Genomic DNA, 14,394 nt, shown 5'->3' with positions numbered 1-14,394 from the left:
GTCTAAACAGATTCCTGGAAAACCTGCCCTTGCCGAGGCACAATCTCCAGCACTCCAGTTATAGTCTGCAGCTCTATGAAAAGCAGAAGGGGACCATTGTCATACCTCCCTCCCTGCCCTCCCTGCCTCTGCAAGCAGGGAAACACCAGGGATGCAGCAGGCTTTGTGCCTCGGCACAGGATTTCACCAGCCAGTTGCTTGCCTGCACACAGATGAAAGGTTGAGGTCAAATACAACACCAAAAAATAAGAAGAAAACTGGTTAGATACTGTCCTGAGCAGTTCCCTTGCACAGCACCACTCTTCCCACTGCCTGCACCCCCTGCTCAGAGCTGTGAGCATCGCCATCCTGCCAGTTGGGGTTCCTGGGAAATCTTTCGCTTACTTCCTTGGTGATTTTTAATTAGACCAAAGGAACGATTAACCAACATAATAGTCCCTCACCCAACTCCCAGCTCTCTCATTACACTCATTTGGTGAAGGTGGTGCTGCTACAGTTCAGTGGAGGTACCTGGTGGGGTGGCACAGTCAAACTGTCCTTCAGCCCTGAGCCCAGGGTTGCCCCAGTGGGGTCTGCCAGAGCCTGTGGGAACCACACACACCATGCCCCCTCCAAAAGGCCCTGTCTCAGCACATGGAACAGAGCTAGAGGGCAGGAAGAAAAGACAGGAGAAAAATGTTTAAAGTTATTTGTTACTAGTTTTCTGCCCTTCACACTTTTCCCACCTTTCAGGAGTCCTCCAGCCTTGGATCGGCTGGTTGTTTTCCTTCCCGCCCTGCAATCCTGTATGAACGCTAGAGGCTCCCTCCCTCCTTCTGGTCTACGAGAAACTTTAGTTCCTAACTCTTTTTTTTTTTTTTTTTTTAAACTTCCCTCAGGAAAAAAATGTGGAGTTAATTATCTATGTAAAATGTCAGATGCAGGAAAGGGGCTGTGCTTACTTGGATATCCCATCCGAAGCGAAGTGACTGATTTCCCCCCCCTTCTTCTTTTTTTTTTTTTTTTTTTTTCTTTCCTGAGGGGTGGAAAGGGCCTCGCGAAATAAAAGTGCAGGACCGAGCCGGTGGCTCCCAGAGCGGCCGGGGCGGGCGCGGCGGGAGCCCCCAGCGCAGCGCAGCGGAGCCCAGTGCGGAGCCCACCTGCCCCCGGGGCAGCATCGCCGGGCTCCTCGCCCCGCACCTCCTTCCCCGCGGACTGAGACCTTGATACATACATATACATAACATATATACACATTTTTATTTTTTTTTTAATCCTTCCCCCCGGCTTTTCCTCCAGGACTTTTTCCACCGCCTTGGGACACCCGCAAACTTCTCCCCTCGCTCCCCCTTTCGCCCCTTTGCTGGTGGTTTTGGGCTTGGTTTGGTTTTGTTTTGCTGTTTTGCTGCTCTGATTTTTTTTTTTTTTCCCCTTTGGAAGACCCGCCTGCCTCTCGCCTCCCGTGCCCCACCGGAGAGGCCGGGAGCGGCTCCGGCGGCGCGGGCAGCACCTCCCCGGCGCACGGCGTGCGAGCCCCGGCGGCGCGGCGCGGCTTCGGCGCGGCACGGCCCGGCTCGGAGCGGCTCCCTGCGGCCCGGCACGGCCCGGCTCGGCTCGGCACGGCTCGCCCCGGGCGCTCGCCCCCGATAATGCAGAGCTACAAGTACGATAAGGCGATCCCGCCGGAGAGCAAGAATGGGGGCAGCCCGGCGCTCAACAACAACCCGGCCAAGAGCAGCAGCAAGAAAGCCCTGCTCATCTGCCTCGACTGCCTCTGCCTCGTCATGGGTGAGCAACCGGGGGGGGCTCCGCGACCCTTCTTCCCCGCTCCCGGCACCCCCAGCCCGTCTCCCACCACCGAGAAAAACTTTTGGGAAAGTTTGGCGGCGGCGGGCGGGCAGAGCTCGGCCGTGCCTCGGCCGCTCTGCTTCCCAAACAAAAGCGGAGCGGGGCCGCCGGGAGAGCCGGGCCGGGGAGCGATCGGGCCGGACGGGGAAGCGCGGGGGTCACTGCGGGAAACAGCCGGGTGTCCGCCGGGCACAGCAGCCCCGCACCCCGATCTGCTCAGTATTATCGATATTGTTTTATTTCTGTGTCGCTCCCCACGCTGCCGCACCCGGAGCGGCGCTGGAGGGTGGGGGAGCAGCCCGGCCAGGCGCTGGCGGTGCGCAGGGGGCACTGTGGGCTCGGGGATGCTACCCCGGGGGTCCCCCCGCGCCGGGCCCCGCACCCCGGGGCAGGGTCGGCGGCACCTCGGCGGCGCCGGGGCCAGCTCCAGGTGGAGGCAGTGCTCTACGGCTGCTCCACCGCCCAGCCCGGGGTGACTCGTGTTATGGTTAATCATGAAAAACAGAAACTCTTGCCGCTCTGGTTACTGTGTGTCGCTCGGGTGTCCGGCTTACCAGCGCTTCTCTCTTTCTCCCCTCGCCCCACTCGCACATCTCGCTAAACTCATTCCTTTAAAAGTTTAAAGTGCTCTCAGGCATCTCGCAGCCGCTGGCAGAGGTCTGGGTTTACCTGCCTGCTATGGCTTTTGGAGCTGCTATGGTTTTTGGAGATGATATGGCATGGAAGGGAACTGTCAACAGTGTGTCTCCCAAAAACTTTTTGCATTCCAAAACATTACCCCTTCCATTGTGGCTGCGATGCTGAATATTTAATTGACAGACACAGGCAGGGGAAATCAACTGGCTTCCAACAAAGAGATTAATAACACAACAGCACGTGAGTTTAATACTCCAGACACCACAATCTTTAAAACAATTGTTTCTGCTTAGAGCCCATTTTTTAAAGACTGTCAGTTTGATTTAATTTTTATGTAGTTTATTGATCATCTGGTGTATATTACGAGGCACTAATACATTAAGAAGAGAGGCATGGTTTTCTCTTTATATTCCCACAAGAATAGAGGCCAGTGCAGAAAGCTTCATCTCCTCAGATCTGGAAAAAATAAAAATACTTGATATCCCATATATGAAACTAATATAAGTAGAAACATAACTAGCTTGACTTACTTCACCTATTTAAACAGAAGGTTTGGATTCCTAGTAAAACAACTCCTAGGATCAGAAGTTTTAAACTTTTATTTATGCAAGTTTTCCTAACTTGAGGCGTTCCTGGCATGAGTAGGTGCTATTTGAATGGGAAAAGGGTTTTGCTTCCCCTTCTCTAGACTAAGGGTCCTAAATGAAAAAGCAGTTAGTTGACATGTGTTATTCTACTTGTGATAGTTTGGGTAAACAGGACTTATCAAGCATCACTGGAAGGCATTGTTAGCAGGGAATAATGTGATACAGCAAAACTGTGATTGTTGCTTTGTTTCAGGTTACTACAGGTGGAAATTGGAGGGTAAACACCAGAGTTGGCTTGTTAAGGGTTTTTGGGGGTTTTTTTGTTGGGTTTTTTTGTTGTTGTTCTGTTGTTGGTTTTGGGTTTTTTTAGGGTGAGGAGCATTTAAAAGTAAAAACATGAATTCAACAGCTTAGATCACTGGTTTAGATCACTGGCAGGTGAAGAGCATGGGTGGGACATGGTAAGGAAGGTGATTATGTGATGGATAGCCCATGATGTATGTTTGGGGATGGATAGCCCATGATGTATGTTTGGGGATGGATAGCCCATGATGTGTGTTTGGGGATGGATAGCCCATGATGTATGTTTGGGGATGGGCTTTTCAAATACACCCAGACCAGTAGTATCGGACCTGCCAGTGGATGACTGGGCATGAGTTGCTGTGAAAGCAGCTGCCCTACTCACAGGAGGTTTGGCTTGCTCTTCTCTCTGCCTTTTGCTAGGGAAGACTATGAGCTTATAGTTTCCAAGCACTTGATTCCCATTTTCTCCCTTTCTGAGCTTGTAAAAAAAAAAAAGAACTAAAGAAACATTTGGAAAGTGGAAAAAAAGGTGCCCTAGCTGAATCCTTCCTGTAAGAGAAAGCTGGACAGGTACAAGTTAATGGGTATTTACACGTTCAGTGGAAAAAAAAAAAGAGTCCTATGTAAGATAATCAGGAGCCCAGTTGGGTGAAATAACTTCTTTTAAGGTGGAGGGACTCAGCTAAGGTCTTCTGCTTGTGCATGTAGGCACAAGGCCAATGGCCTCCAGTGCAGTTAAACTGAGTTACGCCTCTTGAGCAGCTGCCCAAAGACATTCACAGAAGCAGGAAAACAGAAGGCTTTTTCTCATTTGAGGACCTCTTTAGGAAATATTAAAACTGGTCACTTGATTTGCAGAGGCCTATGATGCTGCACTGGCTTCCACAGCAGGTACTGCCATAATTTGGACCTGAACTGGTTTTCTCTGAGGGGAAAATGAAAAGAATGAACTATGGCTGAAATGTCTTTCAGAAGTGACACACTCTTTGTGAGGCTGTAGATGTGTACAAACCCTTTGTTTACACACAAATTTAAACAAATTACCCAGAAGACAATTATCATAAACATCTAAGAAAGTCTGAATTAGTAAAGCAGAGCTATCAGGAGCTTCCTTCAGCTTTAATTTGGCGAGAGTTGTTAGAAGGATCCACTCTTGTCTTTCATCTAAAAGTAGTGCAATGGTTATCTTGATAGCAAATGCATAAGAGGAAGATTTTTATCTTCTTTTCTTGAGGATCTTGGGGAGCAGAGTCATGGAGCCATTGCCAGAAGAGCACTGCTGGTGGAGTAAGTTGGATGAAGATCCACTGAACCAGACCTCCAATTTCTCCTGCATTTCCAACTTGAGTTGAGTTGGCAGGGAGCTGGATTTTATTGAATAACCAACTTACTCTTCTAATGAGTGCACTTGGCACGCATAAATCCTTGGTTTCTTGCATGAACAAGAGGTTTCATCACCAACACTGTGAACTTCCCAGAAATTCCACGTCTGCACTTAACTCAGTAAAAAAGGCAGAAAAGAACTGAGTGTGCATTTATTAATAAAGCAGGTCATCCGAGGGGGGAAAATAACTTTCTCCATCTGCTTCCTCCTCTCGGGAGGGCTCTATTTAGAGATTTAGAAGATGCTTCCTGAAATTGTTAGGGCCACAGGCGAGCTTGGTGATGTGGAAGAGTCCCTGCTGCCCTGTCCCTGTCTCACTGGTCACTGCAACACATCTGAAAATGCGATTGAAGAGCTGGGTGGGTCTGAAGCTGCCCCTGCTGAGCCAGTTGGTGTCTTCACATTGTAGAGCTGTGGAGACTCTGAGCTGCAAAACAAGAGGCATGATGGGAGGACCTCACTCCACCTTCATCTGATCATCCTCAGCCCAATTGCAGCCTGTCCCTTTGCCAGGAGTTCCTTGCAGCTCTTTCCTGGAGCATGGAGTTGTTATGGGGGGTAACTGGGGTGACCCTGGCTGGGGCAGGTTCCATGGGGCTTTCCCCAGGACCTTGGGGTTTTGCTGCCCAGATGCAGCACTGCACGGAGCTTCTACAACCAGCCACCAACCTCTTCCTGATACAGGAGATGTAGGTCAGGTGGGGAAAAGCCTTCTGCCCTGACCCTTAAGGTGGGATGTTTGGAAGCCTGGCCCCACAGATGTAGCACCTAGGGTTAAATTTATTCCTCTCAGACCTGCTTTTTTCCCTTGGCAGGGACTCCCTGTGCTCAACAAACTCTGAGCAGCCACCTGTGCTCTGCTGATGGGTGCTAAGTCAAGCGTTTAATCTCAGAAGAGGGGAAGGCTGTGTCAGCAAGGGCGATAGGGCAGATGAGGGTCTTCAGTAGCTTGTATTTGTGCAGCTTGCGCAGGTAGAACAGCTTCCAAAAAGTCTTGCTTGTGCCATAAAATAGAGGGATTTCATCTGGCATACCTGCTTCCGAGGCTTGTGGAATTTGGCTTTATGGGAGCATATGTTTCAGGCTGGCGGGATGTAAACTGCACATAATTTACTGCCCTTCTTATTTTCTGCCTCTAATTTAATTTTCTCTCTTCTGTCAATTCCAGTTAATCTGTACAACACAAGTTTTACTGCCTTGCGGAGGTTTTTGAAGCAACAGATGGATAGATCTCTTACAACCTTAATATCTCTGCAGCTTTCTTACAAATTTAGCATCTCCTCTTCTGTAACAAGCTTGATGCTAAAATGAACTTTGAAAGTAAATATTTACACTAGCTGGACCTTGACATGTTTATATAAGTGTGGATGTAATCTTATAATTTGGGCTAACAATTTAGATTACTCTTAACTTTCTTCTTCTGTGTAGAAAATTGTATCATCCTCCAGCTTTCAGAACAAAAAGGATTTAAGCTCTGCCATAGGCCCTGTTGCTTCGTCACAGAAATTGGTGCAAACAGGCCTGGGATTGTCATTTAAGTGTAAGGAGTGGGAGGAATTAAAGATGAGGGGTGAGGTTAGAGTTATTTGGATGCTGTAAAGCTGGATTTGATGAGCTAAGCAACTTTGCTTTGTTTGGGTTGGGGTTGTTGTTTTTATTTTTGAGACTATCCTGCTGTGCAGCACTCACTGGTCATGTAGGTAACGTCTTTCTATACACCTGAAGAAACTGCTGAGCCAATGATTTCTGGTTTTCAGCAAGGGACAACAAGACCTGACTGTACTAAACCAGCTGGACAGTCCCAACCCCTTGGTGTTGCCTTCTCCATGCTGTGTCTTCTCTGTGGTGGGGAGGACTGAGTCCATACCACATGCAAGAAGCTGTGTGGGTGGAGAGCTGTCATCGTGTTTTGGGCATCCCTAGATGGGGTTTGGTCGTTGGTGTTTATGTATCACTTAATACCTGTAGGATCTCTTGGTGGCCATGAGCTCCTTGAGGCCATGAGGCAGCAGGGATGGCTGGTCTGGAAGTGCTTTGGCAAAGGCAGGTTGGCAGAAGTGGCGTCTTTGGCATGGGGTTGTGCAGTTAGATTCTACCATAATTTGGGAGTAAAGGAGCTTTTTTTGAGCCTTGGGAAGCCTCTTATTAAAGCAACAGTCAGGATCTAAGTGCAATACCAATCTGTAGTTTGATGCCTCCCCTGAAAGACCAAAGGAGCCAAAGATAACTGGAAGTAAAGACAAGATAAATACTTTGGAGGTGTTTAAGATCCACTTTCTTTGATTTGCTTTGTAAAAACGAGAAAAAAAAAAACACCAAAAAACCAACCAACCTATCAAAAGGAGATTAGTGACAATTAATTGCACTGTTCTGTTAATTGCAGAACAAGGAAATGCTGTACCTATGGCAGACTGAGTCCTCAGGGGTATAAATGTGCTGGCTTTCCTGAGTTGGTGGAATTTGGCGAGCCTGAAGATGTGTCTCCAGGAAAAGCAGGATTACGTGCAACTGCTTCATGGCCAGAAGTGCTTTGAATCCTGTGTACCTGCTGCTGAGACAGGCAGGAGATGGGATCACAATTACAGCAGATGACATTTTTTAATTGTCTGTTTGTAGTGAGCACAGAAAATAATATAAACATCACTCCCAGATCAAACGGATTATTTTTATACCCTTCAAATCTCTATTTAATATGCATGCCTTTCTTAGGCTGTTTTGGTCTGACTTTGTTTGTCTAGATACAGGCTGATGGTGTATCTCCAGATGCTTGTGCCTCCATGTACCGCCCAAAAATGGTTTGCATACCACAGCTGGGGAACCCTCACATGGGCACCGTCTTGCAAACCAGAGCTCCTCTTCAGCGCCTGCGTCTGAGATAGGAAAGGTGTTTGTGTGTTTCCATCTCTGTCTGAAATTACTTAAAAGAGGAGGGGGAGGAGGAAAGCCCCAGCTCTGCTCCATGGCTCACTCTGGCAGAGCAGACTCCATCCTGTCCGTTTCGTTCATACAATACTCCCACTTCATCCGTGGCAATCCAGAAGGGACCGTTGTGGTCGCCCGGTCTGCCTGCGCCTCGAACAAGGGCTGCCTGTTGAACGGAAAGGCAGCAGCCCTCAAACCCTCCTATCCCAGCGTCCACACAGCCAGTGCTGGGAACAGCGGCTTCCCTGGGCATCCTGGGGGCTGTGTCCCAGCAAGGGGGGCAGCAGGGAAACCCCCTCCCCAGTGCAGCTTTCCCTCCTGCACAGCAAGATGACATCTGGGGTCTGGTACGAGTGCTGTCATATATTTACCTTTTTCTTTCTTCCTTTTTGTTCTGTCTTAGGGCCTTGGCTTCTGCAGTTGTGTTGGGTTCTGTTGATAGGTCAGGTTTCACATTTAAAACAATAAAAAAAGGCTTAAAAATGAGAATGATAAAGCCTCAACAAAAGAGGTGAATTAAAGAATTAAAGAAATATAAGGCTTATTTTGTAATTATAATATCTAAAGTCAGCATTCTGAATGCACTTCTATGCTTCCACCCTTTCTAACGTGTTTGGAGGTCCTGCCTGTTCCCAGCCTTCCATCTGCCTTTGCAGATACCGCGGCTGGGTGGGCCTTGCCAAAAGTTGGGAAGAGGGTGCCCTATCTGTCACATCTCTTCATGGATCAATGTGGCCCCTTTCTCAGAAGGGCATTCGTATCCCTTTCAAAGCCACCCCGTCTCCATTTCACCCTCTCCCATGACATCTACCTTGGAGAGGCACTACCTGCTCCACAATTTTAGCAGGTGGAAAGCTTCTTCATGTGGATCGGATGTCTGTGCCCGGGATTGTGTTGAGGCAGCTGTTGGGAAGTTACGTCCAAGAATCCCTTCTTGCCTTTTAGCTGCATGCAATGGCTTAGTTGCAACAGTAGGATCAGGATCAGCAGAAGCTGCTCCAAAAGTTGGACCTGAGATGGCAGAACATCATCAAAAATGGGGGATTCGAAGTGTCTTCATACAGCTTTTGATACAAACAGTTAGAAAGCTTGTCTTAAGCATAAGTTTGTTAGCAAGGGAGTGTATGGATGAGTTTGAAAATTAGGTTTGTCCTGGCAGGTTTCTAAGTATCAGAAATTCCTATGGACTCCATCCTTTCAAGTCAGTCACGTAAGTGGGCTTGTTTTTCACATGTGTTGGATGTTTTCAAGACAGAGGGTTGAAAACAGACTCTCTGCATCAAGTAAATGTTATAAGCAGAACATGTAATTTAACTCCAGAGTTTCTGATACTCTGAAAATGCCTGTGCTCTTTATGCTGTGTGTTCTTGTTCCAGCCTTGGATGTTCCTTGCCTGCAGATTGCATCCATATATGAGCTTGTTTTATCAGAGCATATGGTGCTCTCCATCAGAACTTGGCTGGGGCTGACAACCAAAGCCCAGATGAAACTGCAGTTGGTCTGACAGTGATGGTGGCACTGAGTCACTGGAGAGTGTTCATAATCCTCTGGTACTTTCCCATAGATTTTCATCCCTTGCCCAGAAAAACATGAAAGTGTGTTGATCATAGCACAGAGAAGCTTGGGAGATGCCTCCAGCCTTTCTGATAAAACATACCAGTGGGTTTAGATTATGATGCCTGGGAGACACAGCAAATTAAGGCTGGATTGGCATTGCTGGGCTCACTCAGACCATGCCCTGAACATCAAGGTAGCTGTGGCATGGAGGTGTCCTTCACTGCTTTGTGAGTTTGCAGATGGCAGCTGCACTTCTTAGAGCCACATCACCTTTACTGGTTGGCAGAGCTGAGAACACTGTGGTTCTTCGTTCCACGGCTCTAAACAGAAAAAGTGAAAGTTACTGGTTAGTGGTTTTGGGCAGCCAACCCTCCTGAAACAAATGATGCTCCCTCAGAGATCTCACTTCTTCCAGCAGTGTCAGCACAAAGGGAGCAAAGAGCTGCATGGCATCCTGCAATTAGCTTTCACCTGCTTTTGCTGTAAATTAAGTGCAGCCATTTTTGAAAGTTTTTACAGCAGTGCCCCTGTGTCTGATCATGCATGTGCTGGAGACAGGCACTGCACGTAGATATTACTTACATTGCTGTTAATTCAGTGTGTGCTTACAGAAGCTGAGACATCATCATATGCCTCCAAGTGTCCAGCCACTGAATTTGAAAGCCAGTGTGCCAAATGGGGTCTGGGCTTCCTATCATCCTGATGCTCAGCACACTACTTATGACCCCTGATTTGAGGTGGTGTGATGGGCCTTCCTTTAAGCCTGGCTGCAAGGCTCAGCCTGAGGCTGGTTGGAGTGAATAGGCAGCCCAGCCCTGGTTATCATTCCCACTGATGCTGACAGTGAGGTCTTTGCTCTGGTCTTTGTAGCAGCACAGTGGCAGTGGCAATCAATCAATCGCACATCCCAAGCATTTTGAGGGCTTCCAAGGCTTTTCTGCAAAGCCCACCACTCTTTAAAGTGTTAGTTTCCAAAGGGAAAATCGAAAATAGTGTGGTAAAATGATGATAAGCAGGTCTGGTCAGTGATCACTGGGTACATTTATGTTCTGAGTGATGCTCACAGAGTAATTTTGGATGGCTGCTGAGCTGATGGCAGGCAGCAAAACTCCTTTGAAGTTGATAGCTGTGAATCAGTTTGGTGTTAGCAGGTTTCTGAAGTGGCTCTTTGATCACTGATCAGATGGCCCTTGCTTTTTGGGGAGCTGCTTCTCTGTTTGACTGCTGGGTTGAAGCCCCAGAGGATCCCTGTGCCAGGATGTGAGCCTTGCTGCCCTTGGTCCTGCCCAGGCACGTCACAGAGAGGTTTGTGCCTCTGGGAGTTTCTAATCTAAGGAGACAGGGAGCATGAAGAAGCATCACCTCCATGCGTGGGCAGAGTGCTGGAGCCCGGGGAGGGCACACTTTGAAGGCAGTGTTTCCAGTACAGATGCACCCAGGTGCCCAGTGGGGCTTTTGGAGCTACTGAGGAACCTCTAATTCTTCGCTGAATTCCTCATTGAAACTGCAGACTTCAGTGCCTCTGCCAGTCCTACCGGGCCATCACCAGCCTTCCAAAGTATCTTTTGAAATCAGATCCTCAGCAATGCACTACTGTGGAGGAGTCTGTGGCTGCCAGGGCTTGGGCTGAAGCATGTCCCTAGGACATGTGTGCACCTGTCCTGGAGCTTCCCACCCTAATTCCTGCAAAAACTTCCCCAGGTGGCTCTGTTCCTGTGCTTCTGTGTTCTGCAGAAAAGGGAAACAATCTTGGATTCACCCGTTAGAGAGGGAGCTGGCTTGTCCTTTCCCAGATAAGAGCTGAAGTTTTTCAGGTTAATGATACAGAGAAAAAGGTGCACTAAGGCATCTGCCAGTTGATACATAACACAAATGGGTAATTCTCACAGGAAGGGCTTGGAGGGGGCTTTATCCTACTCATACTTGCCAGGCTAAGAAAAAGATTCCCTTTGTTGCCTGATCAGAAGAGGATGTGCTTTTAGTAGAGGCCTCAAGAGGGTTTTTGTAGATTTTTTTTCTTATTAATTCTTATAAAAATTTGCAGCATTTGTTACTATCTCCTTGAATAATTCTTTTTTCCCCCTCCATAATCTGGGCTAGATATTTTTTCATCCAGCGCTCCTCATTTCTTGACCGTCCCTGCAGCTTTAGCATGCAGCTGTCATTCTGCTGCAGCTCCCACAAAGCAGCTGAAAACCAAGGTAACAGCAACATTTTGAGTGAAGGGGATGAAATGTGGGATAGGTTCAGCGTATTTCTTTGTCATTGTTGAAGTCCTATTCAGTCTGGAACTGAATAGGAGGCTGATTAGCATGTGGAAGCATTTCTAAAGCATTGGGCTGTGAGGATTGGATGCTTTGATTTTTTTTTCCTTAAAGGAGAAGTTTTGTGGCATTTATTTTTCTGACTGAGCTGGTATGAGTCTTTGTCAAATGCAAAAGCCATAGAAAAGCCAGACAGCATTTTGGAGAAAGCCTGTTTTGATAAATCACCATGTGCATTTGCACAAAGAGGTTTTCCAGTGTGTAAAACTCTCAGAGCTACTGCAGAATCTAGGCACGCAGCATGTTTAAAACAGCCAGAGAAATGGGATAGGGTTTGAGATACATCTAGATTGTGGATATAACAACAGGTACTTTGCCTTTGCTCTCGCTGAAATTGTCTGCAACAAGTGGGTATTGTGTCCACAGTCGGAAAATACACCTGCTTAAATACTCAGCATTTAGCTGTCACAGAGAAAGATGTAACTCTGATGTCGATTAAAAAGCTAACTGCCAGTGAAAAAAAACTTTCCTCCCATGAAATTGCTTCAAGTCCTGGGCCTGAGGCTGTTTTTGAAGAAAAGGGTTGACTTTCCCTTTAGTGTCTGGGTGATGTGCCAGATTGACATTCCCATTACACTCCCTTGCTGCAAGATCTGAGTGGTAACTGAAATTATTGCTTTGGTACCATTTGTGGGTCTCAGCTGGGTCTGTGCTAGAGCAGAAGTCCTGCCTTGGGAGTACCATATCTCTTGCCTTTTGTGAGAATGCAGGATTTTGGGGTGCTTGCAAGCCCCAAGGGAGACAGGAGACCCTGTTGCATGTCAGGGGCTGTATGGATGTAGCACATTTGTGCCCCGAGCTTGCAGAGAGAGTGGGCAGTCCAAGAGAATGCATTTAATTTCTCTGTACAGTGAGTGGCGGACTTGAGGTCCATCTTGAGGACCTCAGTGAGTGGTGGATTTGAGGTTGCATGGAAAGCTCATGGCAGTACTTGGAGTCAAACCCTCTCATGATGCATGTATTGTCTAGACCGTTTGCCTGGGTTTCTTTGATGCCTTGTCTAATTTTCTTTCAGTTATTCCACTTGAGAAAAAATGGTCATCTCACTGGTGTGCCTTAATGTCATAGGACCCTAGAATGGTTTGAGTGGAAAGAGACCTTAAAGTCCATTTCATTCCAACCCCCTGCCATGGGCAGGAACACCTTCCACTAGACCAGGTTGCTCCAAGCCCTATCCAACCTGGACTTGAAAAATTCCAGGGATGGGGCATCCACAACTTCTCTGGGCAACCTGTTCCAGTGCCTCACCACCCTCTGAGTAATGTCAGCTACTGAAGGTTGATTAAAGCTATTGTTTAATTAAGGAGAACTTAGCTCCTATGTTCACAATTCATGATTAAAGGATCGTTTGAAGTAATTCTGCAATACTTTTCCTTCCCTCCCCTTCTCTCCTTTATCAGGAAGAAAGTTGCTAGCACTGTACGTGCCCCAGCACCGAGGGTTGAACGCTATTACGGGACCGCAAACCTGCTGGCAAATCTGGCTGCTGCCAAAGGCATCTGAACATTAAAAAGCCCTGCAGAGGGGTGGAAGGGAGTTCAATCTCAGGATACGCTGATTTGGAAAGCGAATCCAAACAAAGAGGCTTTTCAGCAGAGGCTGAGGCTTGGCTTCTCTCAAGGGCAGTTTGGGCTTGGGGAAGCATCCGGGAGGCGGCGAGCGGAGCAGGAGTACATGAGCTGGATGCTGCGTGGTGTAAGGTTTCCCAGCACAGGGTGGTTTTGTGTTACAGGCTGGGGAACTGGCTGTAAGCACTCCTCTCCTTTCTTTTCTTTTTTTGTTTTTATTCCCCTCCTTTTATTTCTGTTGAAAACAAAGGAGAGGTTTAGGCCTTCTTTTTTTTTATTCTAATAAAGGTTCCCATCTCCTGCAGGTTTGGCGATGCCTCTCACTGTTGATGCTGGAGGGGGACCCACTGGTTACTCTGACCTGGAGAAAGCCTTTGCTGGGTCCCACGCTGGCCTCACAGGGATGTTTTATTTTGCACAGAAAGCTCAGCCCTCTCACAGGCTCACTGAGAGCACTCTGGCAGGAGACAGTGTTCCTGAGGGGACAGACACCTCGTAAAGGAGTTTGGCTCAGATAAGAAGTGAAATGAGGTGTATTCTGGGGCACCTTCTTCTCAGCAGGAGGGATACAAAGTGGGGAGTGTGTCTGCCAAGTCCCCTGTTCCCATGGCAGCCCTCTCCCTCACTGTGACACCTCTGGTGCCACCACATTCCCGAGAAGTGCCAGGAAGAGCCGAGCAGGGAGGAGGTGCTACCAACCATCCCAACCAACCAGTTGGATTTTTTTTATAGGCACCAGATGGTTTCAATAGAGGAAAGCTGAACTTCTTATGACCCTTCCCCACAGACGTTGTTTGTTGGTTTGTAATTGTGGCCAGGACAAAACCCTGCCCCAGAACCTGCAATGAGTGGAGAGTTTGGTGCCTGGTGCCTTCTTCTCCTACCCCACCATAAGCCTCCGCATTCCCCCATGCTCCTCTGCCTGCCCTGCCTCCAAATGATCTGAAGGAAGCTGCTGGGCATGGAAAACTTGAGGCTTTCCACCAATCCCTGACTAAAGAGATTAACAAGAGTACAAATTGGGAGAAACCAAAACATCTAAAAGCAAAGTGCAAGGAAGCAATAAAATGTCAGGCCATGTTTTCCCTTCTAGTTGATTAAAAATTCTCCTGATAAGCAAGAAAGCTTTCATGGTTGGACAAGACCTGTATTGTGTCAAATGCAGTGAAAGGTTTATTAGAAGGATAAAATGGTGTGGGTGTTGGGCTGTACTTGCAGCCCTCCTGGAATTGTTATCCCCCAGGGCTGAAGGCCTTATGCAAGGGTCTTGGAGCAAAAAGTGTGAT

The 14,394-nt window shown here is 47.9% G+C and overlaps 1 protein-coding gene and 1 long non-coding RNA gene across 2 annotated transcripts in view; one reads left to right on the top strand and one right to left on the bottom strand.

The window, feature by feature from the left end:
- The first annotated feature begins 1,069 nt into the window (after positions 1 to 1,069).
- The window catches only part of PLPP3 (phospholipid phosphatase 3), a 44,800-nt gene continuing 31,475 nt past the window's right edge, over positions 1,070 to 14,394 (top strand). The window contains exon 1 of the mRNA XM_051801671.1: positions 1,070 to 1,767. Within this exon, the coding sequence (XP_051657631.1) occupies positions 1,629 to 1,767 (139 nt within the window). The 5' untranslated portion in view covers positions 1,070 to 1,628. The remainder of the gene's footprint in view (positions 1,768 to 14,394) is intronic.
- On the bottom strand, positions 1,862 to 8,344 carry LOC127477531 (uncharacterized). Its single transcript, XR_007906976.1, has 3 exons — positions 7,706 to 8,344; positions 7,139 to 7,607; positions 1,862 to 2,919 (listed from the first exon to the last, which is right to left on the bottom strand). It is a non-coding gene; the product is annotated as an uncharacterized LOC127477531 (long non-coding RNA).

Source organism: Manacus candei, unplaced genomic scaffold (genome assembly GCF_025592945.1).
Source record: "Manacus candei isolate 608988 ecotype Guabito, Panama unplaced genomic scaffold, ASM2559294v1 h1tg000005l, whole genome shotgun sequence".
Lineage (NCBI taxonomy): Eukaryota > Metazoa > Chordata > Aves > Passeriformes > Pipridae > Manacus > Manacus candei.
This window is presented reverse-complemented; position numbering and strand designations above follow the sequence as displayed.